This window comes from Camarhynchus parvulus, chromosome Z (genome assembly GCF_901933205.1).
Source record: "Camarhynchus parvulus chromosome Z, STF_HiC, whole genome shotgun sequence".
Taxonomy (NCBI): domain Eukaryota; kingdom Metazoa; phylum Chordata; class Aves; order Passeriformes; family Thraupidae; genus Camarhynchus; species Camarhynchus parvulus.
Window position 1 is genome coordinate 60,561,616 of NC_044601.1, and position 14,432 is coordinate 60,576,047.

The following is a 14,432-nucleotide window of genomic DNA, read 5'->3' on the forward strand; positions in this document are numbered from 1 at the left end:
AGGAACGAAAAGTTTTTGACAGCTGGAGAAAGTGCCTTTTAGGAGCCCTCAGGCCCAGATGGTGGAGGGCATAGGAGGGGTGGGAGCAGTCAAGGACCAGCAGGCTGCTGGCTCCATGGGGAAAGCAGAAGAGCCACTGCTGGACTCTGGAGAGAAGCTATTAGTACTGATAAATTAGGCACATATTTGGACTAGGAGAGTCTGTAACTGCCAGCGTGCGGCTTCTGACGGGAGGGGGAAGATTCATCTCCCATCATTCCTGGGAGAGAATAATTGTTTTTCTGCGAGATGTTTCAGCCTGAAGCAGCTTCATGGCCTTGAACATCTTCATGTGCTCAGTGCATGGGGCAAATATAATAATGGGCATGGTGCAAGCAGCAAGGAAACTGCCCTGGAACCAGGCCAGCCCTCAGATGTGCCCACAAAGGATGCTGGTCTCTCTCTCTCTGCTCTCTTTGCTCCAGGCATCATAGCCATGTCTGATGGACACTGCTGGAATCATCTGGGAGCCAAGGTCCATGATTCTGCCCTTAAGCCTGACCTCTGTGGTAACCTGTGAGAGAAGAGGGTGCAGAGGGGCGTGGGTGCACATCCCTCCCTTTGCTGCCCCATGCCTAGCCTTGTATGGGCTAAGGTCTCCAAGGATGGCAGTCCCCTCCATATTTCACACTAGGGTCAGACCTTACTTCCAAAGAAAATCTTGTCCTGATGACTAATGGGACCTTTCCAGGTGCAGTCCCCCATTGCCCCATCCCTGAGCTCCCCAAGAAGCTGGGACGTGGTTTGCCCACTAACCTCCAGCTTAGCTGAATTTGGATCCCTGTGGTGGCCTGGCACCTTAAGATTTGGTCATCCCAGCTCCAAACTTCTGTATGTGCTTTCCTGAACCTGCCTGCCAAAATAACCCTTTGATCAGTGTGTGAGACTGAGGGGCAGTGGTTAATCACACCCCTGTGTCCCTCCCATGGTATTTATGCCACCACCTCTTGCTTGTACTCAAGCTGGAGGACACAGCAGTGGATGTGCTTACAGCCCTGTGCAGGGGGTGCTGGAGCTCCCTTGTCCCCAGGATGCCAGGATGAGGCCAGAGCTGCTGCCATGCCGTGCCTGCTCGCTGTCCTTGCTGGACACTCCAAAGGGCCCCATGTCCAAGCTGGTACCTGGGTGAGAGCCTGGGTCAGGCCAGCGCAGATTGTCAGGGGACAGCTGGGAGGACTGGGATGCCTGTGAGAGCCACAAATCCACCCTGGAGCCTGGCCAGGGGTAAGTGTCTTAGGAGAAAGAGCCCCTCCACACCCCCAGGGACATGACCACAGGGGGATGGGGGTTGCTGTTGGGAATAGTGCAGGATGCTGTCCTTGCCACTGATGTTTGTAGCTCACAGTATCAGAACAGCCCCAGAGGCAAAGGACATGTGCCAACCTGCCCGTGCCCCTGTTGCACCCCACATCACCTCTGCCTGCCCTGCCACTGCTTAGGCCCCCCAAATCCCTGCTGAGTGACAGGGTGGGAACAGGTGGGGACACGCTGGGGCAGCTGCTGCCTGCACAGGTTGGCTCTGGGGGGCTATTTCGGGGCGTGAGATCAATGCTGGCAGCCGGGAAGGCTCCGGCCACATTCCCAGACCCACACCACAACAGACTGCTCCTTCCCCACTGATGGCCCACCAGTGACTATGGGGTGGGAGTCACCCCACCTGCACCCCTACTGCACCCTACCCAGGAGTATATTTGGATGGTAGCAGGAATGGGGCCAGAAGCTGAGCTCCAGACACAAATATCCCCCCTGCCTTCACTGAAGCCCAAATCCCCAAGAAACAAAATCCCCAAGATCCCCTCCTGCAGCGGTGGCCCCCCGGCAGCACCTGCGAGGCCAGCACATGGCTGGCAGCGGGGGTCCGGCCTGCCGGGTGCCTGGGGCTGGACGTGCCTCAAATATTTTCCATGCTGTATAAGCACCCGTGGTACACTCCCCCCCTCCCTTTGCTGGGAGGGAAGGCGCCCAGGCCTCCCTGCCCTCCCCTTCTCCTGGAGAGGCCCATTGATACCCAGTTGGCAAGAAAGCAGGAAAACCAGATTTTATTGATGAATGCGTCTTTCTGAGGAGACACTGGCATCCCCCACCCCATCCCGGGGTGGGAGGGAGCTGGTTTCCTTCAATCTTTAATATGGGATGCTTAAAAGTATCAAAATGGTGAGAGAAGCCTCAGCGAGTGCAAAGGGGAAGGAAGGGGTCCTGGAGCCAAGGAGGGGTGGGATGCTGGGCTACGGGACCCCAGCAAGAGCTGGGTGTTAGTGTGCAGGGCATGGGCAGGCAGGGAAATAAATGAACTTTGGAAGCTGCAGGCTCAATACTAGAGAAATGGAAAAGTTACAAAAATACTGCAAACCTTGGAAAACAATGCAGGCACTTGGGAAGAAGAAGGAAGGCAGAGCTGGCTGGGGCTGCAGCTGGGGGGAAGCCCTGCAGGAAGGCAAAAAACAGCTCTGGGGGTGAATTCATCACATCATCCCCCATCCTGAGTGGAGGCACTGTGGCTTCCAGCCCTGCTGCCTGCTGCCCCAGAGGGGTCTGGGCTGAAAAAAATACTCATACTCATGAGGGGGACTCAGGGTCTTCCAGGGTAGCTGCAGAGGAAGATTCAGCCAGCAATAAGGCATTGGAGGTGAAAGGCAGCTCCACGCGATAGCTCAGCGAGGGGTGGCTGCTCCCTGCATGCCATGGCACAGGAGAGGGCAAGCCACCCACCTGTCCCCATCCCGCGTGGAGGAGAGAAAAAAAGGGGCATGAGAGGGAAGGAAGAAGGCACAAGTAAATATCCCCTTGCAGTGGAGAGCTCTGTGGGCCCGCACCCCGGGGCTGGCGGGTGAGCCCTGAGCCAGTGCAGCCCCGGCTCCCACCCCAACCGAGTCCCTCCGAGCGCTCTGATTGTGCCTTGGGTGTGCATGGGAAGGTGGCTGGGCAGCGAAGCGGAGTTGCTGGTGCGGCACCGGCTTGGAGGGGCAGCTGAGTTAGTCCCGTTGCTCTGGGTGCGGGCAGAGCTCTGGTCTAGCCCAGACAGCCCTTCGCTTGTGGCAGGTTGTCTTAAATAGGAGCAGGCAGGTGGGCAGGCGGCAGTCTGTGCGGTGAGCGGAGGGCGTGCGGCTCAGTTCTGCTCCTCGTCCCTTAGCTCCGAGGGCAGGAACTTGTACTGCTGCTGCCGGATCATTGCCAGCTTCTTCCGTGCCTCCTCCAGCTCCCGCTCCTTGCGCAGCATCTCCTCCTGGGCGGCGATAATCTGCCAGGAGAGAGCCCCAAGGTCACAACTGCCTCCCACAGGGATGGCCAGAGCCTCTGCCACAGCAGTGCCAATGCCACAGCTGCGTTCTCTGGCTGCTGCTGCCCTCCCATCACAGCCACTGCCTCACTGGGCATGAGGACTGTTTGTCCCTTGGGTGGGAGCATGGTACTCTGGACATAAAGCAGAACAGCACAGCTTCTGAGCTCTGCCCCATGTGCTGTGTAAAGAGTCTCAGCTGCAGGGAGCCAGCACTGTGATATCCCACACTAGGCAGATCTTGCCCTCTACCCACTGCTCTGCTTTTTCCTTGTGTCACAAAGGATACTGTGGGCTCTGCACTAAGGAGAAGCCAGGGCTTTACACTCCTGAGAGTGCATGCACCATCACCCACTGCTACTTGTGGCAGGATAAGGTGAGGCCTCATTGTTTAACTGGTGCTCAGTGGTGTGGCAGCAGCTCTCTGGCCACAGAGCAAAACACCTCTCCAGGCATTGTTATGGGAAAAGTCCGTGAGAAAATCAGAGAAAAGAATGATAAACAATTCTTAACTTGCTGTACCTTGTATTGTGAACATGTGGAATGTCTTATGGAGATTGTTTACCAAAGGGTGGTTTCTTAATTAACCAGTGGTGATGGTGTTTGGACTAAAGGACCAATCAAGTACACCTGTAGCAAACTAAGGTATAAAAGTATGGGTTTCTTAATAAAGATATATTAATCAGCCTTCTTTAATACATGGAGTCTATGCCAATTATTACCCGGCCAGGGGCCCGTTGCAATGATACAGTGGGATGGGTGAAATCACAGCATTTTTGTGAGGTTCTCTCAAGACATGACCTGTGCTGGTGGGTGGTAGGACATGCTTCTGAGACTGGCACACACAGGTTGTGGGGGCACCTAGAGCTGCTCCTGCCCTCACTCCTCACCTGTGCAATTCCTCCCACCATCTTCTCCTTCACCACCACCGTTTCATCATGGTCCTGGAAAGCAGCTGCCTTCTGCGCTGCCTTCACCAGATTGTCTGATGCCCTCTTCACGGCATTTCCAGCGGCCTGCAGCAGGCAGGAGAAGAGCATCAGTGTGAGTCACAGCCCCAGAGTATGATTGCTGTCCAGGGGTGTGAAGGAACTCCTGCCCCAGGCTGGGCAGCAGGCAGGACCAGCAGCCAGGAGTGCTGGGAGCTGCTGGCAGGGATTCCTTTACATGGCTCGCTGCCTTGTCACCCGCTCATGACCATTTCAGGCGTTTCTGCTCCCAGGCAGGCTCTGGCTCCTCTCTGAGCAGCAGGGCAGGGACTGGGAGGCAGCCCTGCTGCCTCTCCCCAGCCCTTGGCCCCAGTGCTGAGACCCCATGTTAACTCCCCAACACACAGGCATTAACCTCTTATGTGCCATGGCCTCTGAGGTTTAACGGTGCTACAGAACATGCCTTCCACACATTAACCTCTTGAATACCAGTGAGGAAGCGCACCCATTTCAGGTATTCCTGTGCCAGGTTGTTGTTTCTGAATGCTGCCAGGCTGAGCAGCCCAGCATCACTCACATGCCTGGCACACAGCTAGCAGTGAAATCCAAGCAACCTGGAGCCTGTGTTCCAATGAACTTCCCACTGATGGCATACAGGCAGGGAGCATGAGCCCCGGAAAGCATCCACATGCCCTCATGCCACTCCCAGCCACCCTTCAAACAGCCGGGGCTGAAAAGGCAGCCTAGGACTCACCTGGAGCCGCTTCATGGCCTCTGAGTCATGGTCAGCCTTCACCTTGCAGGCCACCAGGAGCTGGGCTGTGGAAGCAGCCACCTGCTTGGCAGAGGAGATGAGCTTCTCCTCACTGGCATGGCCCTGCACCGCGGCGTTGGCGGCTTCACACAGGTTGTTGGTGGCAGCAGCCACCATGCGTGCCTGTGGCAAGAGAGGCTGTCAGGGGAGGTACAGGAGCTCTGATTGGCTCCAGGGAGGTGGTAGGGGCATGGGATGGTAAGAACCAGCTTCCACAGCATGTGGGAGAGGGAGGAAGAGGCATGGCTGCTTCTTCCACTGAGGACAAGCAAAAGGGCAAAGCATCCTTGTGTTTACAGCAGGAGTCAAGAGGAAAGTTTCCCCCTCAACCCCTCAGCATGACCTTGATACTTACAGCTGAAATGAGACCCTGGGACCACTGTCCATCATCCACTGCATTGGCTGGGATGGCACCCACCTATGAAGAAGGAGGGAAGGAGTAAGGGTCACCATCCTGCACACCTCTTGTCACAGGCATGAGGGTTACAAGCAGCCCCAGAAGAAGGGAGAACCCTTCACTACATTTTCTTCTTCCCCTCTTATGGCCTTACTTTTCCTTGGGCCACTAATTCCCGCTGGGCTGCTGAAGCTGCCTTCACCAGGGCACTCGTGGCTGCAGCAATGGATTTGGCAGCTTCCAGGATCTGCTCCTCAAAGTTCAGGCTCTCGTCTGCTTGCTGTGGGCAAAAGCAGAGTGTGAGTCCCAAGCAGGAGTGCTGGGACAGATGGAGCAGAACAGGAGGATGGCTGCAGGGGACTGAGGGCAAACATATAAAGCTGGATTAAGGGCTATGGGGTGCAGTGGGAAATGGGCTACCCAAGGAAAGTTCAGCTGGGGATGTGGGAGGTAGCAGGAGTACAGGAAGAGGGACCAGCTGTCAGATGGGCCTTCAAACCTAAAGCACAGACAGGGGAGCCCCAGCCCACCCCAAGCTGAGCACGAAGGTCAGACAAGGCTCAGCACTGCTACCTTGGGCTTGGCTCTCGGTTTCAGCTGCTCCAGCTTCTTGGCTGCAGCCTCAATGGCAGCTGCTGCCCCCAGCAGCTCATTCTCAGCGATGACAGTGGGGTCTTCTGGGTCAACCCACTCCGTCCCTATGAACACCGGGAAGCCAGGCAGGTTACACCTGCATGCAGTCTAATTTCTGAGTTTCCTTGCCTCCTCCAGCAGCTGCTGAGCCCTCCACCCTAATCCCAGCCCTTGTTTATGCCCCTCTGAGCAGGACCTTTCCTTACCTTTCATGGCCTCGGCTGCCTGGATGAGCTCAGTGACAGAGCTGGCCACGCGCTTGGAGAAGCCTGCCAGCTGCTGCTTCAGCTCGTGGGTCGGCTTCTGCAGGATCTGGGGGGAAGGAGCAGATGTAAGCAACTGGAAAAAGGGAAACTTCATGGGTCTGTTTGGGGTGCGCTCCCCAGGGAAGTAGGGTGGGATCCCCCAGCCCCCTCCCACATGTGTACACGTCAGGCACTGTCTGAGATACTTTCTCAGGTGAGTCTGGCTATTCTCTTTGTGCCCCAGGATAGGATGAGCTTCCCCAGGGCCCTCCTGCATCCACAGCTTCTGGGACATCTTACATACACAAGACCCTCAGCACAAGCCTTTCTGCACTGAGCAGCTACCCATACCAAGATTTCTCCCTTTCAAATAATGTCAAGCTCCATATCTCCTTTGCTGTCCCCATTTTGGAGGTTTGTTTGCAAACATAAGGTGGGCCAAGGGGCATACCCTGGAGTGACATCCCAGCCAAGGAGGGCTGGCCCATCAGGATGAGGTGGCAGACAGTGCCCTAAGGGTTCCTCCCCTGGGTTGGAGGGACACATGCACACACCACAGCACACATGTGCACGCACACAGGGTCTGTATGCACAAGCAGAGCTCACTGCTGGCCCAACTTGCACCAGACAGGCAGCAGCTGCCCATCAGCTAGAGCAGGGGTGAGTACACAAACACAAACACAAGGACCCCAGGGTCCCTGTGGACACACGCAAGTCCCACCCCAGCACTGGGCTGGGCACACAGACACACCATGAGCAAGGCTCATGCTGAGGTTAGAGACCAGCAGGCACCCCAGTGTTGCCTTACTCACCGGCTGACAGAGAGGAGGGAGAAGAGAGAAAAGAAAGCAGTGAACACCCCAGCAAGAAGGAGGGGAGATAGGGGAGGGTAGGGGAAGGTGGGTGCTTTTTGGTGAGGGTTGAAGAGCAGCCAAGAGGAGCAGTGGGAACAAAGGATCAGAGATTCTAGGGAGCTGTGCTGCCAGTATTAGCTCTTACTTCAGCCTTGCAGGGCCAGGCAAGACAGGGCACCTGGATGAGGCTCCCACAGCCAGAGGAGCCACCTACACTCAGAGTAGCCATGGATCCACTCTCCTCCTCACACCCTTTGCACCTTAGTTCTCCCCACCCTGCATTGCTTCACTGCAGTTTTGAGCCACGGAATCTCTCTGCTTTTGGAGGGAGAGACCTATTGTTACCAAATACCAAGTCCCCATGGAGGTTCAAATTCCTACCCCTCCCCAGTGAAATATGCAGGCTTTCCCACTCCTCTGCCGGGAGCCATGTTTTCCAGCCTGAGACAAATAACCCTTATTCTTGAACCCTAACCATACTTGTTCATGCTCTGCAGAAGACACTGGTTTGCTTGGGGACAAAGTGTACAGCAATGACCTTGCTGCTGCTGGGGAATGAGGCAGCACCCCATCTGCCATCTGCCATCTCCCTTCCCATTCCCCTAGATCCTTCCTGCTTGTGGTTTCCCAGGAACCTGCTGTCCTTTGATAAACAGGACCCGTGAGCTTCACTCCTGCCTTCGCAGACCACAGTGCTCTGGAGACTGAGTCGTGGCTTTTTCCTGCCCTTGTGTTGGGCCATCCCGGCAGAGAGACCAGAGCAGCATGAGGCTCAGAGTGATGGCACACAGTGATGTCTGGTTTGCCCTCATGGGCACATCTAGTCTAAATGCCTTATTATTAAGCGTGCTGTCTGGTCTGACAACATGTTTAAAACTGCTAAATGATCTCGGTCTGGAGCTGAAGGCACCCCGGAGGCTACAAGCTTACTAAGAGGCACCTCCAGTGAACATTTTTAAGGATGTTCCAATGTATGATAGTCAAAACATTGCACAGCAGCAGGATGGTAACACCCAAAATACAGGGGAATGGCGTGTTCCTGCAAGTAGGCTGACCTCGGGCACTGCCACACTAAGTCATTAGCCTAATCATCTGTTAACAACAGGTCAGCCAGAGAATTTCTACTCAGCACTTCAGCCTTGGCTGCCATGATTCATGTGTGCCTGAAGCATCTTCCAGGCAGACATTTGATCTAGATGCAGAGGATGGAAAACCCACTGCTCCCCTTGGAACTGTACCCCAGTGGTTGCCTCCCTTGAATAAAACCACTCTTTGACTTCTCCTCTACGCAGCTTCGATTTCTAGCCATCGATTCCTGCCCACTTCCCCCTACTGCTGCCAGTGCTGGTTACCCTCTGCCTAAGGGGGCTTTCCCTGCAGGAAACCACAGTTTAGGCTCCACCACTTTGTAGCTGGTGATCCCAGACAGCAGACTCTCACTAACCAGCTTAGTGCAACCTTGACAGAGCTGAATCACTGTCAGTCTTTGTCTTGTTTGAGAGATCTCACAGCACCATGGGTTGAGTGTGCACATCCCCACAGTGCCCTGACTCCACTTCTGTGGTCTTGCCAAGAATGCAAGCTGTTGGAAGGACTTCACTGGATCTTTCCTACCATGCTAGAGGCTTAATTTACTTCTTGTAAACTAATGTTGCAGCTGAAGTCCTTGGGAGGACTCAGGCAGAGGGAGACTGGATCAAAAGGGTGCAGTGGGCGCTTCCAGTCATTATCTTTGCTATGGGAGGCACTGTTCATCTCCCACACATAGTGCTGTCGGCATGACACTGTTTTCCCACTGCCTGAGGTCCATTATTCCTATCACTTTTACTGGAAGCTGTATTTTTACAAGATTATGCTACCATGTTATTGATTTCCAGCCTCCATCTGTTTGCAGTCAGTTAATCTCCATCTGTTCTTAGCAAAATACCTTTCTTAGAGCCTGTTGAGCTCTCTGACATCTGCTTCCATGGCAGGGGCATGGACACACGCTGTGCCAGCACAGGCAGCAACGTGGGCTGTGCAAAGGGCTCAGTGGGAAGAGGTGAAGAGCCTAGAGGACCTTGGGGATCTGGGGAACACCCAGGCAATCCACGGTCAGCCTCTGCCCACCCTGGGAATCGGAGTGGGGACACTCACCACCAGCACATGCTCCAGCAGCTCCAGGTAGCCATCAGCACACTCCTTGCCGAAGCGCAGCGCCCGTTGCCGCACGTCCCCGCTCACCTCCGGGTGGTAGGCTGCTTCCTGCAACCCGGACACAGGGAAACCCCTATTCACATCCAGCACCATCCCCCTCCACCCACAAATCCGTGCTACAGATCCACCCCCACTGCCCGCCCCACCTTGCAGGAGCGCAGCATGTCTGCAATGGCCCGGCGGCTCAGGTTGGCCGTGGCAATGACATCCTCCTGCCGGCACGAGTTGCCAGCGGCCACCGCTTTGGCTGTGGCCATCGTGATGCCTTTCGTCATGCGGATGAAGTCCTCTGGGGTGGAGACCTTGGCAGGAGGCACCGGGGAGGAGAAGACCTGTGGGGCGAGAGGCAGCGGTGAGGCGCAGGGCGGCAGGCAAGCAGCGTGGCAGCCACAGCCCCGCGGCCGTACGCACCGCCAGCTCCTGGCGAATGTGCTCGATGGTGGCCTCCAGTGCCCGTGTCCCCTTCGTGGCCTCGTCCTCGACAGCCTTCACTGTCTTCAGCAAGGAAGTGACATTTGTCACCATCACCTATGGGAGGAGAGAGAGAGCCAGGTGAATTCCCACACAAGCTCTGGCCTGTTGCCAGCACCTGTCCTTCCCCTCTGGACTGGTTCCAAACTGCCCCATCCCCATACTCCACTCAAACTGCCTCAACTGCTCCTCTGCAAGCTGTGCTCCACCTTTTATGTGTCCCTTCCTACCCTTCTGTCCTGAACTGCACCCGAGTTGTGTTCCTGTGCCCAAACAGGCAGAAGAAAACTTCTCTTTCTCCAACCCCACTGCCTCCCCTCCTTCTTCCCATCACAATCAGCACAGACCTTGGCAGAGTTCTTCAGCTGGTAGACAGCAGGATCATCTCCAGCTTTGCCAGCAGCTGCTTTGGTGGCACCAATCAGGTCTCCAAGTGCCTTGGCCACATCCTTCACAGCATTGATTAGGACCACCTGGGGAGAGCAAGATCAGGGGAATGGCTGAACTAAAGTCACACTTGGTGTGGCTCAGCAGGGAAAATTTGGGCACCAGAGGCCACACAGGGAGTCCAGCTCAGCTAGCACCAGCCAAAGCCCAGCCCCCTCTCTCCCCAACTCCTGGGATCCAGCCTAAGCACCACATGACATCTGCATCCCTCAACCCCTCCAAGCAAGCTACCAGCAGTCTCCACTCAGCCCACACACCCAACCACACCTGGGTTTCGGGGTCTTCAGATCCCAGGCTGGCAGCACCCAGCTTCACCACCTCCGCCAGGCGGGTGATGGTGGACACAGAGGACTGGGCTGCCTGGGCTAGCTTCTCCTGGCTGGCTGTGGCATTCTGCACCAACACCTTGGTGTCCTCCACCAGTGCCTTGGCTGTCTTCAAGATGCCCTCCCTGGAGAGAAAATGTGTGTCAGGCATGACACAGCTCTCTACTGCACACATGGTCCTTGGGGTACAGAGAGACTGTGGATCCTGCTTTTCCCATGTACAAGCTGGAGTTTTGAGAAATAGAGCCAGCACAACTTGAGCTTGAAGCTCTGCTTGGGACTGGTCCACAGCTCAGAAAAAACATGGGACACAGCTTGACACCCCTGTCTCTGGCTGAGCAGAGGCTGGACAGGGTGCCTGGGTACCTGTGGTCAGCAAAGGTCTCAGAGTTCTCCCGGTTGAGAGTTCCTGCTGTAGCAAACATGATGGTGGTGTCAAGGTCAGCAATGATGCCGGAGACAGCGCTGGCTGCTGTGATGCAGGCTTGTGTCCCACGGTTCCCTGCCTGAAGAGCTGCCAGCACATGAGATACCTGTGGGGTACGAGTAAAGTGACTGGGGGAGTACAGCAGGTTCAGGGAACCCTCACTGCACACACCTCCAACACCCCCAAGGGTGGCGCTGCTTCATACCAAGGAGAGGAACTGGGAATATTTTGGTCTGCACACCCCTTCTTAGCTTAGAGTTATTTATTTTTACCTTGCAACTATCATGTTTGGTGGTCTAAGAGATGCTGGACTCAGCTAGTTTTCAAATTAGTAAGAGTTGCAGATGCCAGGCTGACAAGTGTTTATTGTTGTGTTTTTGCTGACAAGCACTGCTCTCTACCCATATCAACTGGACTTTTTAAGCCACATTTTTTCATCTGTCTGTCAGAAGTGTGCTCTTTAGATTGGCTTGATGGACAGGATGCCAGCAAAAGGTGAAGGGGAGACTGATCACTGAGTGTGAGCTGCAAGCATTGCTTGCAGATGCTTTGCCCAACTCTGCAAGAACTGATCTGGAGAGCCTGGCCTGTCACCAGTGTGTAGATCAGTTTTCCCAGGCTGCAGCACCTGGGCATCACACTCACCCACCAGCTGCTGTTACAGTGTCTGCAGAGGGGAATCCATCCTCCACCCCATCAGCTGGGCAGGGGGAGTGTGGTCAAGAAAGCCAACAGATTCCAACAGGACCAGGAAACCACCCTTGGAGTGGTGGCTCCAGGGGCACATGGCTGAATCCAGTATCCCTCCCACCTCACCATTGACATCTTGACCACCTACCTTCTCAGAAACCTTGCGTGCACTTTCTATCAGCTCCTTCTTGGTGTAGGCATCGCTGGGGCTGCACTGCAGGGCTCCAGCCTTGGTGACCAGGGCAGCACAGCCATGACCCAGCTCCTGCACCCGGTGCTTGATGTGGGAGCCGATCTGCAGAAGAATGTGTGTGTGACAGAGTCAGCAGGGAACTAGGCCCTGCATCTGTGACACCCGCTGGGAAACACCCGCCATTCAGCTCCTCTTTCCCAATCCTCCCACTCAGGGGAAGGAAAAAGGAAACGCAGCTTTGCTCCTTGTTTCTACGTCATGTTTCAGGGGAGGTGTGAAAGCTGCCTGTCCCCAGCTCCAATGGGAGGTTCAAATGTCCCTGTTCTCTGTTCTCACGCCCCAACAGCCCCTGCTCTGCCCCACATCACACTCCAGCACCTCCCCTGGGCTCGCACCTCCTCATTCTCGGCAGTGAGGGCAGCTGGCTTGGCCTCTTGTGCCAGCTGCCCATAGTCATGGGTGAGTTGGTTGGCCAGTATGCCCAGCTCATCTGGGTTGGTGGTGGATTTGGTGACCTGTTGATGGAAGAAGAGCAGGAGTTGGACAGGGCAAGGAGGGCAGTAGCCTGACTCAGTGGCAGGCAGTGCATTCTAGAGTGACCGGCTTGCTTGCACCCACCATTTCCTGCACAGTCACTGCAATAGCCTTGGCTGTCTTCACCATTGTGGTCTGGTAATCCACAAAGGTACCTTCTGGTTCACCCATGGGTCCTTCGTCCAGCTGAAAGAGAACACCAGGAGATTCTGGATCCAGCTCTGACCCACAAGGTCTTTAGCTTGTAGGGTTTGACCCTGACTCTCCCTCTCTCCCACATCCAGCTCTGTCCAGGTCCTCTCCTTGCTCCCCTCACCTGGTTGATGGCTTGGGTGATGGAGTCCACCATGCCCCCCACGACACCTGCAGCACTGGCTGCCTCATTCAGGGTGGTGGTCAGGTCCTCCACTGCTTCCTTCATCATTTGCACAGCCTCTTCCAGAGCCTCCTGAGTGTGGGCAGCTTGCTGCAAGGAGAAGCCAGAGTGAGGGAAGACAGGTGGTGGCTCCCCTCCCAACAGGGATGCTGCACACTGACTCTGGGTTTTCCATGTCTGGCTCACGTGTGTGCACCATGCAGCACCCACATGCAAAGGAGGGCACAGCACTGACACGTGCCCCTCCTGCTCACCTTGGGGTTCCCACCAGCCTCCTTGGCTGTGTACAGCATCTGCAAGGCAGATTCAGCCAGTGTTTTGGTCTGGTCCAGGAGGTTCATCTGCTGCTGGTGGTTGGGTGTTTTGGAGGCAGCGCCAACAGCTGCCATAATGAGTGGCTCAAAATACTGAGCCATCTGGGACACCTAGGGAAGAGCAGTGTCAGCACCAGCAGCTTCCAGCCCCAGCTGCATTGTACCTCTCCTTCCCAGGCATCAAGTGCCATACTCCCATTACCTTGTGCCCCAGCTGTGAGGCCTCGGCCCGTGCCGCAGCAGCCACAGGCTCGATCAGGTTGCTGATCTCTTGGACAGCTGTGATCATCTGATTGTGCAATGCCTGTGCAAAGAGAGGGTGTTGCATGAGGCTGCAGCAGGGCTGAGGTCCCTTCATGCTGCTAAGAGTCTGTGGGAGGATGCCCAGTCCCTTAGGCTTGCCCACAGCATGTCCCTGACCCACCTCCTGGGAGATATCTTGTCGGGGGGCCAGCTGCTGGCTGATGGCAGCAAGGGATGCCTGGTCCACCTCCCGCAGGCATCTGTTCAGGACCTCAATAGCCTCATCGCACTCCCGCTGTCCTGGAGCTTTGTCCCTGAGTGACAGATGAATCAGCCAAGCACTGGCAGCTGCTACACCATCCCTTCACCCCCCGCCTTGGCTGGTGCTGGTGAGGGGCAAGACCCCTCTCCCAGGCTTTGGGGCAACCCAGTGTGATAGAGCCTGGGCACATCAATGTGTGTTCCCATCAACCCTTGTGAGAACTGGAGAAGCAGCTTCCAGGAAGGACAAAAGGGACAGCGTCTTCCATCCTGTCCCTTGCCTGCCTGCACCAGCTGTCTTCAAGGAGATGATGAGCCAAAACATCCCCAGGAATGCTTGCTCAGGGCAGGGGTATGTGCCAGCAGGGACAGAGCCACGGCTACAGCCAGAGAAGGACTCTGCTCACCTCATGTTGGTGATCAGCTTCTTGATGGAGTCTGAGACTGTGCGCGAGTGGCCAGCGAGCACTGACCACTGTGGTGGGTCCTTGGGGTTGACAGCCAGAGAGCGGGCAGTCTGGATGAGGCCAGCAGAGCTCTCCAGCATGGTCTTGGCTGAAATGACAATGGGCTCCATGGCTCTGCGCCCCTGCACAGGGAGACAACAGGTGAGGCAAGGGAGAGTGCATGGGAAGTTGCCCCCTCTCCCATGACCTTTACCCTGGAGCAGCCCCTTGAAGCCCAAGGCTTGCTGCCATCTCCCCATCACACCCCCTCAGCGCAGGCTCCCCAGGCTCAGGGGAAGACACAGCTTCTCTCCACCCGA

At 55.9% G+C, this 14,432-nt stretch overlaps 1 protein-coding gene across 2 annotated transcripts in view; it reads right to left on the reverse strand.

Annotated features, from left to right (window-relative positions):
* Nucleotides 1-2,062: 2,062 nt before the first annotated feature.
* TLN1 (talin 1) overlaps nucleotides 2,063-14,432 on the reverse strand; it is a 35,050-nt gene continuing 22,680 nt past the window's right edge. Inside the window, exons 38-58 of one of the 2 annotated variants that reach the window (XM_030968396.1) lie at nucleotides 14,074-14,255; nucleotides 13,587-13,719; nucleotides 13,365-13,466; nucleotides 13,103-13,273; nucleotides 12,789-12,938; nucleotides 12,557-12,658; nucleotides 12,334-12,453; nucleotides 11,894-12,040; nucleotides 10,995-11,161; nucleotides 10,570-10,753; nucleotides 10,203-10,328; nucleotides 9,796-9,912; nucleotides 9,531-9,716; nucleotides 9,325-9,432; nucleotides 6,296-6,401; nucleotides 6,030-6,154; nucleotides 5,611-5,736; nucleotides 5,415-5,477; nucleotides 5,000-5,182; nucleotides 4,207-4,332; nucleotides 2,063-3,277 (exon numbers count right to left, since the gene is read on the reverse strand). In XM_030968396.1, coding sequence (XP_030824256.1) covers nucleotides 3,146-3,277; nucleotides 4,207-4,332; nucleotides 5,000-5,182; nucleotides 5,415-5,477; nucleotides 5,611-5,736; nucleotides 6,030-6,154; nucleotides 6,296-6,401; nucleotides 9,325-9,432; nucleotides 9,531-9,716; nucleotides 9,796-9,912; nucleotides 10,203-10,328; nucleotides 10,570-10,753; nucleotides 10,995-11,161; nucleotides 11,894-12,040; nucleotides 12,334-12,453; nucleotides 12,557-12,658; nucleotides 12,789-12,938; nucleotides 13,103-13,273; nucleotides 13,365-13,466; nucleotides 13,587-13,719; nucleotides 14,074-14,255 — 2,856 coding nt within the window. In that variant the 3' untranslated portion in view covers nucleotides 2,063-3,145. The remainder of the gene's footprint in view (nucleotides 3,278-4,206; nucleotides 4,333-4,999; nucleotides 5,183-5,414; nucleotides 5,478-5,610; nucleotides 5,737-6,029; nucleotides 6,155-6,295; nucleotides 6,402-9,324; nucleotides 9,433-9,530; nucleotides 9,717-9,795; nucleotides 9,913-10,202; nucleotides 10,329-10,569; nucleotides 10,754-10,994; nucleotides 11,162-11,893; nucleotides 12,041-12,333; nucleotides 12,454-12,556; nucleotides 12,659-12,788; nucleotides 12,939-13,102; nucleotides 13,274-13,364; nucleotides 13,467-13,586; nucleotides 13,720-14,073; nucleotides 14,256-14,432) is intronic. The other variant, XM_030968397.1, reaches the window with a different exon arrangement.